This window comes from Camelus bactrianus, chromosome 22 (genome assembly GCF_048773025.1).
Source record: "Camelus bactrianus isolate YW-2024 breed Bactrian camel chromosome 22, ASM4877302v1, whole genome shotgun sequence".
NCBI lineage: Eukaryota > Metazoa > Chordata > Mammalia > Artiodactyla > Camelidae > Camelus > Camelus bactrianus.
In genome coordinates, this window is record NC_133560.1 from 19,777,097 (window position 1) to 19,794,092 (window position 16,996).

The following is a 16,996-nucleotide window of genomic DNA, read 5'->3' on the forward strand; positions in this document are numbered from 1 at the left end:
TCCCCCTACTGCCTCCCAAGCCCATTCAGCCCGGTGTGACAGCTTTTTCAAGTTGCAAAGCCAATTGTCTTGTTTCTCTGCTTGAAATCTCTCAGTTCATCTTTTCTGGCACCTCTGGGTCAGGCTTTTCCTCTCTGACTCTAAAGCAACAAACCCTCCCCGCAACACACACACAATAGACACAAACGGACACAACAGACTTGTTACTGAATCGAACTCAGGTCCACTTGCCCGATACGCAGTAGTCATTCTAATGACACCGGGTTGTGGTGAAGGAAAGTACAGGCTCCAGGCAAGGGAGTAGAAGACCAGCCTCAGATCCACTCCACTTTGGTCTTGGAGTGAGGAGTTCTTTTAAGGGAAGGAGCAAAGAGGCTGGAATTAATCGTGTTGTGACATTTCTTAATAGCAGTTTCGAGAATCAGAATGTCTCTGGTTTATGATTCTCTGGCCAGGTCGTCCATGGCTTGGGGGTCTGTTAGCTCATCTTGCCCTGGAGAAACAACCTGGGTTTGTACATTAATGACAACATCTAAATAGCAATTTTAGTACATTAACAACGTGATCAACAATTGCAATCCTACTCATCTGAGTGGTTGGTTAATGTTCAGTGAGCACAGGATTGAGGTCAGAGGGGACAAGAAAGGGGATAAAGTTTTGGATAGGGGGATCGATTGAAAACTCAGTGACAGAAATCAGTTTCTGTCGGGGGGACTCAGTCTCAGACACACATTAGCACAGCTTTGTCTGACACCAGGCTGCCAGCACCTTTCTTTGTACCCCTGCCTGTGCTAGTGTGAGCATCTGGAACGCGCCTCCTCACAGTGTCTGTTACCAGATAAAACAAAGACTTTCTTTCAGACGCAGTGCGGCTGCTAATGTTCTGCCGTGGCTGTTTCCGCTCCAACAGCAGACACTGATTCGGTCCCCTCTCTCTTATCCAGTGTTGAGCATTCGTGGCATTCAGGAGGAGGGCCCCCCCGACGATCAGCTCATGAGGCTGGATAACATGCTGTTGGCCGAGGGCGTGTGCAGGCCGGGGAAGCAAGGAAGAGGAGCAGCAGCGGCGGCGGCCAGCACAGCAACACCAGGTGGCTGTCCAAATGACAATGGCCTTGAGCACTCTGACTACAGGGCCAAGCTGTCCCAGATCCGACAGATTTACCACTCTGAGCTAGAGAAATATGAACAGGTGATCTTTCTGCATGGAAGAGTTTCTGTCATGTGAATGCGCATTTGTCAAAGCAAAACGTGGAGCACTAAACCGCCTTCCTTCTGTGGCGCAGACCGGGCAGTCCACACACTTGGTCTCATAGCAAAGGTGGCCAATTTTACTGGAAGCCCTTTGCCTTCACTTCTCAGTAGCCAGCCTGTGTGGGAGTCGCGGGCGGCAGGGAGCTGGTCCCACACAGAGCCCTGGGCCAGCCTGCTGTGTAGTCACTGGCTGGCATGTGTGTCCCCACCCCAGGCCTGCCGGGAGTTCACCACGCACGTCACCAACCTTCTCCGGGAGCAGAGCAGGATCAGGCCCATCTCGCCCAAGGAGATCGAGCGCATGGTAGGGGTCATCCACGGCAAGTTCAGCAGCATCCAGATGCAGCTGAAGCAGAGCACCTGCGAGGCCGTGATGACCCTGCGCTCCAGGCTCCTGGATGCCAGGTCAGGCCCCACCCCACCCACGACTGCAGGGTTGGCTCTTAGGAAGAGGAACCAAGTCGGTGCTGACCTGGGTTTACGGTCAGGGGGGGCCTCCGAGCCTGTCCAGGGGCTCTGGCCGCAGCTGCGGGTGTAGCCCCTCACACAGCCTTGGGAGATGGCTGAAGCGCTGACCACTGCTGTTACCACCTCTGGGGGTCAGGGATGCTACTGGCGGCCCAGTGTCTGAACACCGGCTGAGGCTCTGTCTTTGCAGGCGTAAGCGGCAGAATTTCAGCAAGCAAGCCACGGAAGTGCTGAATGAGTATTTTTACTCCCATTTGAGCAATCCTTACCCCAGCGAAGAAGCAAAAGAGGAGCTGGCCAGGAAGGGTGGCATCACGGTCTCCCAGGTGACAGTCCTTTCCTGCCCCGCCTCCCTGAACATGGAAGGGAAGGAGGGTTCAGCCCAGTGAGGAGGACACTCAGGGAAAGTTCATAAAATGTGTGGAGCTGGAGCCCGGTGTCCAGGCTTGGAGTCGCCTGGCTGCGCCCAGATCCTGGGTCTATTGTATGAATGTGGGTCTCAGACAGGAAGCCACGCCCACCAGGTGAAGGGACTCCCAGAAGCTATGAGCGTGGACTGTGAGGTCCCTGAGGTGACACCACCGAGTGTGGCATCTGGTACTCAGTGAATTGTGGTCTTTAGGATTTACTATCATTCTTGCATCTGAGGGTGCGCTGTGTTGCATAAGAGGGATCGGGTATAAACTTGGGAGAAGGAAAAAAACTTGGAGCAAAATCAGGACTTAAAGTGATAGACCAGCTCTCGCGCTCAAGTACCAATTCAGTTATACTGGGGTAAGTTCAGGCGTGTGCATCGCCTGCTTGTTACTCAGCTAGTCTCCCTAGAGACCAGAGGGAATGGCCGGTGGCTCGGAGCTACAGCTGGTGGAGAGGCCATCCCACTCCTGTACAAGGTGCCCATGCTGGGACATGCAGGGCAGGTGACATCTGGCTCCAGTTGGGGAATGGTGGTGCAGATTGGAGAAGGAACCCGGACAACCTTGGACAGCCTCGGGCAACCTTGGTCATCTGGATTGCCTCCCTTCTCACTGGAACTGGGGTGAGGGATGCAGAGCTAAGGCAAGAGTCCAGGAAACCTTTCATAAGGTTTTAAAGTGAGAATGGTAAGCTCAGGCAGCCCGCAAGTGAGAGGCAGGACCAGGCAACACCCACAGGGCAGCGGGAATGGGCAGAGTGGGGGCCAGGTGTGCAGCACCCCCTCTGGTGGCAGGGAGGGCTGGAGCATGCGCTGGCTCACTGAATGTCACCACCCACCTGGAGGCAGCCACCTCCTTCTGCTGTGCAGTTGGAGGGGCTGAGTTTCCAGCCCTGTCCGACTGCCTCCAGAGCCTGTGCCGTCAGCCAGCACCCTCTGCCCCGTCTGTGCCAAGTCCAGCAGTGACCTGGGGACAAGGGCACTCGGGAGCCCCGCAGGGTCATGCAGACAGCAAAGCCTCACAGGTGTCCCAGTTACATCGGACCTCACTCACCCGAGGACTGCAGTGGTGACCTCAGCACCTTGGCCGGAGCTGCAGGGAGGACTGCACCTCTGGGGCTCCGAGAGCTGAAGGAAGCTTGTTCCCACCACGAGCAGTTGTCTGAAAATGGCCAGATTCACTTCAGGGCCTGCCGCCTCCTGAGAGCAGATGGGTCTTGTGTCTAGACTTCATCTGAGGAGAGGGTTCATTGCAGACAAAAGTTTGAAAAGCACCAGCCACATTGCAGGGGCTCCCACTCACCAGAGACCTCCACCCACAACCCACCAGCAGCAGAATTCTACGCTCAGATCCCCACCCCACTTTGGTGGGTCTGCCAGCGCAAAATAGCTGACAGTCTGCGGAGAGAGGGCCCCGAATTCATGGTAGGATGTTGTGCAGGCTGTGAGGTTCACCTGAGAAGGTAGTGGGGAGGGAGAGCACCGTAAGGGCAGAGGGTGTTGGAGATGGGGCCACAGACGTTTTCAGGACAGAATCAGTGCAGCTCCAGGCTAAGGAGGCCTGAGGGGGAAAAGGGCAGGAGAGCTGAGCCTAAGCACGCAGTGATGGGAGCAAACTCAGACGTCTTCAGCTGGCTCAGCCAAAGGGGCCAGAGGGACCGGAGAGGGAGTGGCTGGTGGCTCGGAGCTACAGCTGGCGGAGAGGCCATCCCAGTCCTGTATGAGGTGCCGGTGCTGGGACATGCCCCATGGAGAGGGCAGACCTGGCCCGGACCACATCCCCCGTGGCCGCCCTCCCTCACCCATATGGGAAGTTTGTCCTTGGTTCCTCTAAAACCCCACTTGAATTCAACATGGAACACTGCTCGCTGCCATTCTTCTGCAAACTTAGTTCCACGAAGACTTGTCAGCACGTTCCTCAGAGACAAGTGGGAGCCAAGTGCTTACCTGGCTTGGTTAAGGAAAGTTGCCCTCACACCCGGGGCGGGAGGGAAGGGACGCCGAGGCGTGGAGCAGGGAGCGCACACCGGGGCTTTTCCTTTTCGTGGTTGACACTGAGAGGATTATGGCGGGACGTTAAAGAAACTCATTTTTAAAGGAGAAAAGGTCATCGACAGTCCTGTGGCTGTAACTGAGCTGTTTATTTCTGTTTATTAAAATGCACACTCATCTCACCGCAGGGCCAGGTGCCTGACTTTGGGAGGCTGCACATCTCCATGCTCATAGGAGGGCACTGCCCAGGGTCTCACCCAGCCGATTCTGCCCCCAGGGAACGCTTGCCTTGTCACGATTCTTGGGGGACGTGAGGGCGCTACTGGCATCTGGTGGGTGGAAGCCAGGGATGCTGCTCCGCACCCTTAGCAAGGAGCTCCCCAGCAGCCCCCCACCCCAGAGAGTGACCCGCAGGGAGAAGCCCTGCACTGGAGGTCTCGGTGCAGGTGTGGAGTCAGAGCAGGGCTCGGACCCGCTTGGCTCTGGGCGAGCTCCTTGCTCACTGGATGGGGGGCTGTGTGTCCCTGCAGCTGCCTCCCAGCTGGCTTTGAGGACCAAACACAGGCGCTCGGTTCAGTGCTCAGCACCTTCCCCTGCCCTGTCAGATGGTCCTTGTCCTTTGATAAGTTTTGGATTCAGCTGTATCCTTTGCTTAAGCTGAATTCCCAGAAATGGGGTTGCTAATGTGTGTCTCTCGGGCACTTACTTTGCCTCAGGAGGAATCCAGAATTCAGTCTGTTCCTGTCCCTGCAGTGAGCGCACACTCATCTATCCGAGCGTGTCCCCCACACGCCTGTATTCCCTCCAGCTCCTCCCTGGGCCCAGGTTCCAGCAGCATCTGGTTCTCAGGCAGTGTGTCTCCTCCGGCTCCTACAAGTCACACCAGCTCCGGGGTGTCCCCAGCCCACTGCAAGCATTTCTCTGAGCCCACGATTCCATCAGCGCGCCACCTTCTTTCTCAGTCCCATCCTCTCACCCGACCCCAGGGCCACACAGTCTCCCTCAGCAGTGTTCCCCCTGGGCGGTGGAAGCCTCAAGTGCATCCACATCGTGTCTCATCACTAGGTCAGCTCGTCCAGTGACTTCTGTCTCTGTGTGTCCATAGGTCTCCAACTGGTTTGGCAACAAAAGAATCCGATATAAAAAGAACATGGGGAAGTTTCAAGAAGAGGCTACCATTTACACAGCTAAGACGGCAGTGGACAGCCCCAAAGTCAGGGGCCTGGGGAGCCAGGCCAGCTGCCCCTCGATGCCCAGCTCCAGTAAGTGAGGTCACTCAGCCCAGCAACAGTCGCTCACGCGCAGCCAGGCCCACTGAGCTGCATTTGGGGAAGCAGTGAGGGGGCCACACAGCCCCTTCCAGACAGGTCACTGCCTACACCTCTTTCCTCTGTTTATGCTGTGGGGTTCCTGTTCCCACGGGTGATTATCCTGATCACGTCCCTGCGGGCTGTGCGGGTGCTGTGGGGACAGAAACTTCAATACCAAGGAGAAGGGAAAGGCCTGCGGGAGGGGTGGGGGACCATGGGCGTCACATTCCTGGCCCCTTCCTGGCTGGGGGGCTGGCAGAGCCCACCTGAGGAGTTGTTGTGGCCCCCAGGGCAATTTGTCCTGATCTCTCCCATCCCTTCCAGGTGCTTCTGGTCCCTTTCCACTGACCAGCTCCGGGGGCGCACTTACCGCCCTGCAGACACTGGCCTCTCTCCGGCCCGCCCCTGGGGTAGGCGGCCTTCTGTCCCAGGTGAGTCTCGGGCACAATCCCAAGGACACCTGTGGCGTCCCCGCCTCAGTGACAGGGCGCACTTGGGGCCCACCCAGGTGGGTGGTCGGTCCTTGAAACTGGCCATCTCAGCCGCATCTCAGTCTCCCCAGGCTCCCCTGAAGGTCCTGGCAACAAGGTGAGCCCATGGGGCACTCAGTCCATCTTGGGGATGAATGCAGGCGGCGGAGCCCCCTCAGGGAGCACTGCTCTGTGGGGCCCGCTCGGCAAGGACCCCGTGCCTTCACCCCTCAGGACGCAATAACTTGAGGCAGCCGCTGAGGTCTTTGCCTTTTGGGAAGGATCCCTCCCTCCCCAAGGGTGTCTGTACCGCTCAGGGAGGCCAGGGGTGGGCAGACGAGGCCCTGACTGTCTGAAGGTGCAGCCCCATTGGGCTCAGACCCTCCACCATGTTCATGCTGTGGCCTAAGGAAGAGCAGAGCTCTCAAGATCACACAGAGGGTGTGGTGCCCAGGCGCCTTGAGCAGCCAGCTCAGGAGCTGCCCCTAGAGTGTGAGCTGGGAAGGGGAACAGCCCTGCTCTCATGGGCTGCAAACAGGACTTGCCTTGGAGCAGTCGGCCCGAGAAGAGCCATTGTCAGTGGTGGTTTCCATGGGCAGTGGGTTGGGGGCTCCTATGGACAAACATCTCAGGATCACATGTGCCAAATATGTCCCTGCAACTGCAGGCGGAGCCCCCATGCCCGGCGGCCCTGGCCCTGCCCTCCTGACCACCCAGCCAGACCCGCGTCCTGCCGGGTTCCTGAGCCTCTTCCCACTCACCGAGTCTCACCACGATGTTTTGGGGACCATAGTCAGCTCCAGGCCCTGTGTGTGCCACATCAGTCCCTTGCCAGATCCCTGCCTGCAGAGGCCAGTGTCCTGCCAAGGAAGCACGGCCATGTGCAAGGCCAGCTGTGACCCAGGACTGACCCCTTGGTCCCTCCCCCGTCTCCTGGCCCCTCTTCTCTGCTCTCAGCACGTTCTAAGCCTTCTCGGGGATGGGTCGTCAGTCTCCTGGCCCTCCTCCGACTCTGTTTCTGTCTTTTCAGGCCAGGGGCGGCTGGCGGGGGAAGCGAAGGTCGACCGCTTCACTTGTTGGAGACCCCAGCAGTGTCACCCCAGATGCATCTAATTAAATGTTGGGACAAGCAGAAAAGGGGACGGTGTGACCTGCCGTGGTTCTCTGTCCTTCATATTACCTCAGAAGACCCAGGACTGACTCCAGACGGTGCTCCCGGGCCAGTGGCAGGCGACAATGATGCCATCTTCTGCTTGTCAGCTGGGATTTGAAATGGGCGGAGACACTGCTCCTTCTCCTAACTCCATTTGGCTTTTTTTAATAGTAATTTTATGGTTAAGACTATGAGTTGTTTCCTCTAGGACTTGGCACAAATTCTCCCATTAAATTTTGGACTGATTTTAAGTTTGATGTCATTCACACCCGGATTTGTTCCTGGTGACGGCTGACCGCCAGGCGCAGGGCCTCAGCGGCGCAACTGTGAGAGTTGAGATTTTGTTGGCTCACTTGTCCCTTCCTGCACCTCCCCACCCAGACGCTGCCTTCCCACACTCCCTCTGTTGTGTCATTTCACAAGGTTGTGACCTGAGTCTGTGCTAAGCTCAGAATTCTACTGGGATTTGGTTTGCACCCCTCCCCTCCTTTTTTTCTGTTAATACAAGTTCTACCATTTTCAGCTGAAATGTCATTGAACAGAATAAACTTCGCAAGACCTTTCCCGCACCTGTACTCTTGAAGTCCTGCTGGCTCGAGGCTCGGCTCTCAGTGTCCCTCTCTGTCCCCTCGCCCAGTTCCTCCTCTGCTTCAGCCTTCAGGTTGGACCTCCCCTTGTAAGGAATGAAGACAGTAGAGCTGGGCTGCTGGGAGAATTGAATAAGCCCGGGCTCAGGGCGGCTCGGGGCCTGTCAGCGTCACCACGGCCCTAACCCCACACTGCCAGCTGCCACCCTGACCAGCATCAGAGCTTCTGCCCAGAGTGTTTGGTCTCTGGACACAGAGTAATCTGACTCCGTGCACCTCCACACCAGCTCACCCCCAGATCCCGGCCAGCTGAATCATCTCCGTTCTCCCAGTTCTTGGCCTCAAGGCCTCCCAGGCCTGAGAGATCCCTCCATCCTGCCTCCAACCCCTGCGCGTGCCACCACCGTGGTGCTGATAGTGTGAGGGTTGCGGAGGGGAAACGAGGCACAGGAGTGAGGGTCTGCCAGGTCACAGCCATGCAGCATGACGGAAGACCGGCCTGCACCCAGAAAGGCTGAGCGTGGTCGTCTCCTGGGATCAGAGGAGCTCGGCCCCGCTGCTGGGTCCCTGGACTCCAGCCCCTGCGGCTCCCATCCGCCTCTGGGCAGCAGCTGGCTGCTCTCACCTGGCCTGTTACCACACTGTCCTCCGTTTCTGTGGCTTTTAAGAGCCACTGGAGGGGAGATGGACTGTGTGTACTGGAGATGATGATGCTGGGGCGGTCCCAAGGGAAACAGCCAAAGCAGCAACTCATGGGTCCCAGGTGTCCCAAGAGCCTCCTGTTCACTCGCGCCCTTGGCATGTATGCAGCTGCTGGTCCACTTGGCCTCCAGCTTCTAGCTGTTTGTCTTGGAGGATTTTTTGGTTTGGTTTGATTTGGTTTGGTTTTGTTGGGGGTATGGGTAATTAGGTTTATGTATTTATTTTTAGAGGAGGTACTGGGGATTGAACCTAGGACCTTGTGCATGCTAAGCATGCGCTCTAACACTTGAGCTATACCGTCCCCCCAAGAGGGTTTTAATTTCAGGAAACTCCCAAGGGCAAATGCTGCCCATAAAGTCACACTCTACTAACACTTCATATTGCACCATTCAAAAAATGCCTAAATGTGTCCACAAAGCAGTAATCGAGCTATTAAGGATTACAGGAGCACAGAGGAAGTGCATGATTGGGGGTTTTACCAGAGAAGAGGCCCACAAAAGAGAACTCTGGAGACCAGGGCACAGGGAGATGAGGGTGACAGTGGAACGAGAGGTCCAGCCGTTGTCTCCCCACCACTTTCCACCAGGGGTCGCCATGGCTCTGCAGAGAGTACAGAGCTGGAAGCCTGGAAGACCTGCCTCTCTTGGGCTGGGGACCCAAGGATATAAGACCTTATAGCTGTGGGGTCGAAGGGCTGATCCATATAAAGGGCCGGGCTCTGAGCAGGAAATAAGACCTCCAAGTTTACTATTATACTCAACATGTCAGACATCCCCCAACCCTGGACCCGGGCACCCTCCCCCATATTTGCATATATGTTTGTCGTTTGCATATACTATGCACGACTTACTTTATTTGAATGAAATATGTGTGGGATTTGCATACCTTTGCATGCCATTAGTGTTGCTATTCGTAGACTTGTCCTGCTTTTGTAAGCCTGTTTGATGGGAGACAGACTAGGGATCCAGGTCCTGGGCCACCTCTGAGAGGTTAAGCTCCCCCTCCCCCAGGTTCCATGAAATGGCATCTCCACTCACATGGTCAGGAGCCCCTGGAAGGCACACTCTGTCTGCTTAGGGTCCACAGATTCACTGATGCAAAAGTCACCATAACTTGGGCAGGGTTCTAAGCAAACAGATGCAAGACAATAGTTTCAAGTAAAGGGGGCTACCCCAAGGGAGGTTTAAAGGCAAGTTCCAGTTCATCGGGGCTGGGTCAGGCCTGAGAATCTGCATTTTTACCAGCTCCCAGATGAGGCTAGTTCTGGCCAGGTGTCTTGTTGGGAGAGCTGCTAATATTCTCGCTAATCCACACATCTTTGTTTGTTTTTTTGAGGGGGTTAATTTGGTTTATTCATTTATTTATTTTTAGAGGAGGTACTGGGGATTGAACCCAGGACCTTGCGCATGCTAAGCATGCCCTCTATCACCTGAGTTATACCCTCCCCCTGGATGGCACTTTCTATCTCAAAATGCACATCCAAACTTGGAGGAGCCTGAGGACCTGAATTTTAAAGTAAATCACACAGGAGCAGCTCTGACAGGCCTCACCCTGGCCCAAGATCGTAACTGATTCCCACTAGAATCGCCAGTGGACACCAAAATCAGCAAGGGGAAGTTTGAGGGAGTTAGTGCTATCCTTGCTAGACTCCCTCAACCAGAGCACTGGGGAAACTGAGGCACGGGAGCTAGCCCTGGGGACGTGTGTGCAGGCCATATCCCCCACATTCAGGACTCCCCAGCCTCCTACCCTGCACATCCACGTGGAGCCCTCACAGGCCCTGAAAGCCTCTTCTCCCAACACTGGTCCAGCTGCCCTACCAGGGCCTCCGCACACCAGGGAGACCTGTCAAGAGAGGCTGGACCCCTGCCTGAGCCCAAGTTCAAATCCTGCCTCTACCTCCCATGAGCTGTCCTCCCTGAGCCTCAGTTCTTCCCCCTGTGAAGTGGAAATATATGTAGCTCCTGCCTCCTAAGACTTGGTGGGAATCACGTGAGTACAGAGGACCCAAATTACTGAGGATGGTGTACATGTTCCCAGAGAGTCTAGGTTTATCTTGTCCCCATTCTGCCAAGAGGGACACTGAGACAGGAAGACAGGAGGGCAGTGGTCTGACCAAGGACAGCCTGGCTCAGGCTGCCACAATTTCTATGAGCCTCTGTAAGGGCCAGAGGGTAGACTTGAGGGTGGACTGGCCCATCTCCCTGCCTGTTCTCCACTGGGCCACCAGGGGGCAATCTGACAACTTGAATGCAATCCAGGACTGTTTACTTACCAGGCCATGGTTTCACCTCCCTCTCAAAATCCAATTACCTTTTCCTCCCATAGGAAGTCTGTCTTTGACGTCAGTTCCCTCTTCACTGGCCCCCTCACTACCCCTCCCATAAATACATTCCCACCCCAGGGCCTTTGCATTGACTGTTCCTTCTGCCTGAGCACCCTCTTCCCTTCTTTGCCAGGCTAACTATTCTATCCCTTCCTTCACCTCTGCTCCCATCCAGCTCCCCCACAACCGCTCTCCCCACGCACTGACCCTCAGAGTTCCCTACTGTCCCCTCCCCAGCTTTCTTCTCCCTCTAGTCGCTCCCTCCTCACTGGCCAGCCAGTGTTCAAGGGATAGGAGCACGTGAGGTCCCAAGGGCGTTTTGGTTTCTCCTGCCTGGCACCTTGTTCTCTTCTGGAATAGAGATGGGGCAGCTGCGGGCGTGGCTCCGGTTAATCTTGCTTTGGTGCATCACCAAGCCCCACCCAGGATCTGCCCCTCTCTGGTCCTCAGTCTTACTCCTGCCTGGCTGATGGGGATTTTTGGGACCAAAGTGAGTCCTGGGGAGGGTTGAGAGGTGAGGAGACCTGCGGTCCTGAGGAAGGGAGGTCTGCGACCTCATTCACCCCACGTTGGCTGTTCGTCAAAGTCCCCCAAAGCTTCTGGCTTAATTTCGCCATCTCTCCTGGGACGGGGCAGAATCAGGAGACCAGGCAGCCACGTATTCTCGGTCCTTCTGGACCCTACCTCTCACCTGACCCATCCACTTCCTGGAACCTCCGAGCGACACTCAGATTCTTGACCCTTTCTACAGCCCTTCTCCTCATCTGGCCCCTCCCCAGCCCTGGCTCCACCCCTTAGGGACTTCGGTCACGCCCCCGATTCTGGTCCCGCCCCCTCCCCTGAAACTCCTGCACTTGCACCTGCCAGTTCCAGTGAGGCCCCAAACCCTAGTAAACCCTAGGAAAGATGTTTGTTTCCCGAGACTCCAGGAGGCATTTCAGGACCAGCCACCCCAGAGCCCTAGGGGAAGTCTGGAGGCCCTCAGACTCAAGTGGAGAAATTGAGCCCCTGATTTAGGTGCTTTGGGGGGTTTTAATCTCCCCCATCCAGTACCACTGCAAAGCCCTGATGGGTGGCAGTTGCTGAGGGAGGGGAGTTGGGGCTGCCTGGGACAGCCCAGCTGCAACCCCTGCCCCTCTCTTGCATGTTACTGAGGGTCATGATTGCCGTTACTGAGCATCTACTGCACCAAGACCTGAAGACGCAGAGGCTGTTGTCAGTTCCATCCCACGCTAGGGAAACTGAGGCCATGGGGCTACTGGGGGAAGGGCCTGGGTTTGACACAAGAGGCTGAATTTTGTGCTCAGAGGTCTCTGTGGTGACCCAGCAAGGGTTCACTTCAAACCCCTGCCCCCACTGACAGGGATCATGAGAACTGTGGAGGGTGTGTGAGCAGGGGCGTGACCAGAGCCTGTGAGATGCCCAGGACTCTCAGGCCGGCCCCTGTGGCTCAGGTTGCACCCCCTGCTTTGGCCTCCAGGGGCCGCCCCAGCCCCAAAGACAAGGTCACCAGGCTCCTCTCCTGGTGCTAGCAGGAGATGGATCCTACTTCCAGAATCTGCCCCTGCTACCCCAGAATGCCAAGTAAACCCCCTAAGCCTCAGTTTCCCCATCTGTAAAGAGAGCAATGATAGGAACAGCCTCACTGGGAGGGGTCAGTGAAGAGATGCCTGTAAAGTGCTCCAGCATCCAGTATGTGCTCAATGGATGTGTAAGCCACCTGCCCAGCCTGTGGCTCAGGCAGGTACACAGACAGATCAGTGCTGAAATGTGGCCATGGGGGAAAGGAGAACATTCTGGGAAGAGACACTTGGGTCCACTCAGAACACCCTGAATCCAAAGTTCATGGAAAAGGTCTAAAGACCCAGGAGAGGGCTGGACCCACAGAGGGGTGTGGGGTGAGGGGAGCCTAGGCTTTAGTGACCTCCCCTCCATGTTCTTAAGGAAGCCAGAGCTTTCTGTGGGAAATGGGTCCAATTATAGGCTCCTAGCTTCCAGGTATGACAGCTGTGAAGTGGTGAGCTCCCCGTGGCTAGGGGCATGCAAGCAGACAAGAAGTCTCCAACAGCATCTGGGCCAGGGCCCAAGCCAAGAGGCCTAATTCTCCAAGGACTTATTAGGAGGCAGGTCACAGCCTGACTACAGGAGACCAAGGGTGGCACCACTCAGCAGCTGGATCTCCTGGTCAGAGACAGCAGGTTCCAAGCAGCTAGAGAATGAACATTCCTCCACTCCAGGCGCCGGGCAGGCCACTCCTGCCTGGTAAAACGTAAGTTGGGCCTGGCCCCGTGGACTGCGTGTTTTTCCAGTGGCTTCTTCAGCCACAGCCCGACCACAACCTAGATTCCGTCGGGTCGGCCATTTCCAAGTGTTTGTGTTCAGCTGGGCCAGACGGCGGGCCTTTGGCCTTGGCCTCCCAGAAGGTCTGGAGAAGCACCCCCAGCCTCCTGCTCAGACATCCCTCTGCTTAGAAGCCGCTCATTAAAACTACTCAGCAGCCAATGACAAAGAATAAGGGAGAGACATGATCTCGCTGAGGAGGCCCAGGAGAGCTTGTGTGTCCCATAAGCAGAGACCTTCCTCCTGGGCCGGGACCCCAGATATAAAGACACGACCCTTGGCAAAGCTGACTTCTTGGAGCCCCAATAAATGCTGACCTTCAAATTTTAGGGTCAACTTGGGACCAGGTCAGCAGCCACAATTGCACATCAGAAGCCATGGGTGCTTGTGAACAGCCTTGCTTCCATGCGGAACCCTGGGCAAGCTATTTCTCTCTCTCAGCCTTGCTTTCCCCAGCTGTAAGCTAGAGATAATAATAGAACCTACCTAAAAGGTTGTTGACAGGATCCAACCCAATGCCTAGCAGGTGCTTCACAAACCTGAGGCCTCTTCTATGCCTCCAGGGTCTGGCTCTTCCTCCTGCATCGGACCAAAAGCTCCTTGAGGGGAGAGTCTGGGCTCTCCAGAGGAGATAGTGAATTGGAGTTAATCTGACGGTGTCTCTCCCCTGCTCAAAATTCTCACAGACAGAAAGTCAATCCTAAAACCAACATTCAAGACCTTTGGACATCTAATTTTGAATTGGCAAACTCCTATTCACTCTTCAAAGCCTGTATCAAATGTCCTCTCTGCCAGAAAGCCTTTGTGGAACTTCCTCTGGATTTTTTCAGCCACTGGCCCTCCTGCTGGTCCAAGCCTGATCTCACAGGCTGAGGTATCTGGGCCTGGCTCTGCCTCTCTCTTCAGAAGGGGGCTCCGGGCTGAGTCTGGGCAGGATGGAGGGTATCTGAACCCACAGATCTACATGGAGACATCACATGAGAGCCCATGTGTGGCCATCTGTGTGTTTGTGTCCCTGTCCCTGTGCAGGGCCCCCGGGAGGGGCAGTCAGGCCAACTCCCCCTAGACCACCCGAGACAGCGGCATCTTTTCGAGACAAGGAGCATGGGCTGAGCAGTGCCCCCTGTGAGGAAGCCTGGCTTGGCTGGAAGCTCATTTGTCCACAGACCCTCTGCCTGGAAGAACTGGGGATGTGAGCAGCTGGCCTCCGCCTCTGCCTCCACCACGCTGGCACTATGTTTTGTGACCCACCATTATGGCTCAGCTCCATCTGGGATGAAGGAGGGGCTGGGGCCCAGGGGAGGGCCTCCCCCCACTGCCTTTATGGAAACCCCGCCAGGCAGCCTTCGAGGACATACCTGAGGTTTGGCAGCACCCAGCCAGCCAGCCCCCAGGGCTGAGTCAGCAGGAAGGGATTCAGGACTTCCCAGGAAAAGCAGCTGGGACCTCGAGGGGCCCCCAACCCCCAGCCCACGCCCTCCCCAGGGCTGCTGGAGGGTGGGAGGTGCCACATGCACCTGGCTGCACCCGGTCTCCTTTGAGGGACTGAATTGTGAGGGTTTGAGGCAGGTTAGAATCGGCCCTGACTTGGGTGGTCAGGGCGTTTGCAGGCCAGAGTGTCCCCAAGTAGGGGGTGACAACGAGTGACTATAGGTGTTGATGCCCTGCTGTGCACAGGTGCTCTCGGCTGCCCACGCCCCCTCAGGACCCTGCCGTAGGCCTGTGTGTCAGTGCGACAGTGTCTGCCCAGGCAGCTGTGAGGGGTGGGACAGCATCTGGACAGGCTGTCGCATCCAGGGTGACCAGCAAATCCAGCTGCATGCACTTTGAAGGGATGACTTGTCGGGGGCTGCAATTAAGAGGCAGTGCAGCCCAATAAGTGACAAGAAGGTGGCCTGTGGTGTGGGAGGGAGTGTTGACCAGGGATGACAGGGACAGGGCGTCACCAGGGCAGTGTGACCGCGGGACCCATGGTGAAGACACTGGACTCCGTGTGTCACATCCGCTTGGCTGCACAGTGGCTGTGACCCTGGGGAGGGCAGTGGATGTTTCCCTGCATCCATCCCAAAATATCGGTGTCTGTTGCTCCCCTATCCCTGGGGTCTCCTCCCTCCTGCCTGCCCAGACCCATCACCCTAGGCCTTGGGGTCTGGCCTCAGCTCCTGCCGTGGGAGGGGTCAGGCAGCAGGACATCAGCGTTCAGCTGGCCAGCTCTTTCTCCGCTGGCACCCCGCCTCTGTTTCCACTATTAAAATGCAAGCATTCCCCCCACCCTACTGAAGCCAGGTCTCTCCGCCAGGCTGGCTCCAGTCTTTGGGGTCTGCGCCTGGGTCATACCCAACTCTGAGGGCTGATGAGGGAGACAGACGGGGCCGGGGAAGTGGTGGGTGGCCGCGCCAGGGCCACGAGGCCCCGATGGAGGAGCCAGCAACGTTCAGCCAGGACAGGAGGCAGCTGGAGGAGAGGGGGCGCTGGGCTGCCGGTTTGGACCCTGCAAGAGCTGCCATGTGGGAGGGAGCAGACCCTAGTTCCATAAAAGAAATAGTTTCCAACAAGCTGAATCCAGCAGAGGAGTCTTTGTTATGAGAAATTGTGTGACTTATCCCTGCTCCAGCACCTTCTGTGGCTCCCAATCACCCACTGGAGACTCTTCAGCTCCTCGCTGGCATTCAAGGCCCTGTTCATCTCCCCTATATGTTTCCCTTCTGCTGCTGCTCTTTGTGCCTGCTTGAAGTTTCCCTCCTCAGCCTTCACCTATACATTTCCAGCTGCCTGGTATGCCCTTCCTACTTTGCCAACCTGGCAAACTCCTACACATCCTTCAAGACCCCATGCCTATATCCCCTTCTCTGGGAAACACTGTCCTTCCCTTCAGTACATGGTGTCTCCATTTGCTGTGTGACCCTGGGCAAGTCCCTTCAGCTATGAAATGGATGTGTGTATGTGTGAAAAATCATCCTCCCTAAAAGCATATTTGGGCCCCAAGACAATAAATATACATTAAATGCCCTCAAACTGAGTTAGGTTTTGGCGGGAGACAGAGAAGTCTTTGTATCCAGTCAGTGCTCAATGCGTGTTCATTTTTATCTTCCTCCTCTTGGATTCTGTGGGTTGAAGATGCTCTTGATTTTAGCACTGTTCCAAGATTTTTCTCCCACTCACAGTACTAGGAATTTTAAGAACCCCTGGTTCTAAAATTATAAGTCTAAAATGCCGTGGGCGAGACCAAGGGCCTCCTTATGCCCTGAGCTGACCCTAGGGTGGCTGGAGCTGGGGTCTCCAGGGGGGGCCACATGCCCCCCATGCCCAAGGCTGATGGGGTATGGTCTGGCAGCCACAATTTTGGAGGGAGAGCAATGGATTTACCAGGAGGCCAACGCCCCAGGAGGGAGGGGGCGGGACTCCTGGCTCAGAGGCTAGAACGGGGTCACAAGGCAGCATCCAGAAGCATCAGGCTGTCAGCTCAGAGTCGTGGCTTCCTTCTCTTGGAGACTCAGTTTCTTCATCTGAATATTGGGGCCAAGTGCTGCCCTCTTGAAGAGTCATCAGCAGGGATGGGGAGTCACTGGGGCAACAGCCCCTGCCCTGTGCCAAACATTTTCTTGGGCTGTGCCCTCTGCTTGGAACAGTCTCCCTGGCCCACTTCCCTCTAGGAGTCCCTTCTCACGCCTCGTCAAACCACAGCAGTTGAGGAGGGGGCTTGCAGATAACACCCATCACCCCTGCTCTGCCCTAGGGAACCAGGGTGCCAGCAGCCTGCCCCAAATTCAGCCGCCCTAGACCTGGCAGTGGCCACGGCCCCAACACTCTCTCAATGAAAGGTATTTGGCAGCAGGGCTTGACACCTCATCACACTCAGCCTAGAAGCCAGCCTCTCCTACTGGCTGCAGGGGGAAGCCCCCCCCCCCACGCACACCCCCTCCGACTCCTGTGGCTCCTCAGGACCCCAGTAGGCAGGCCCAGGGTCTGCACGGCCTTG

The 16,996-nt window shown here is 56.3% G+C and overlaps 1 protein-coding gene across 1 annotated transcript in view; it reads left to right on the forward strand.

Annotated features, from left to right (window-relative positions):
* The window catches only part of PBX4 (PBX homeobox 4), a 37,489-nt gene extending 29,858 nt beyond the window's left edge, over positions 1-7,631 (forward strand). The window contains exons 3-8 of the mRNA XM_045508186.2: positions 945-1,192; positions 1,469-1,659; positions 1,913-2,048; positions 5,235-5,391; positions 5,764-5,870; positions 6,940-7,631. Of these exons, the coding sequence (XP_045364142.1) occupies positions 945-1,192; positions 1,469-1,659; positions 1,913-2,048; positions 5,235-5,391; positions 5,764-5,870; positions 6,940-7,026 (926 nt within the window). The 3' untranslated portion in view covers positions 7,027-7,631. The remainder of the gene's footprint in view (positions 1-944; positions 1,193-1,468; positions 1,660-1,912; positions 2,049-5,234; positions 5,392-5,763; positions 5,871-6,939) is intronic.
* The last annotated feature ends 9,365 nt before the right edge of the window (positions 7,632-16,996 follow it).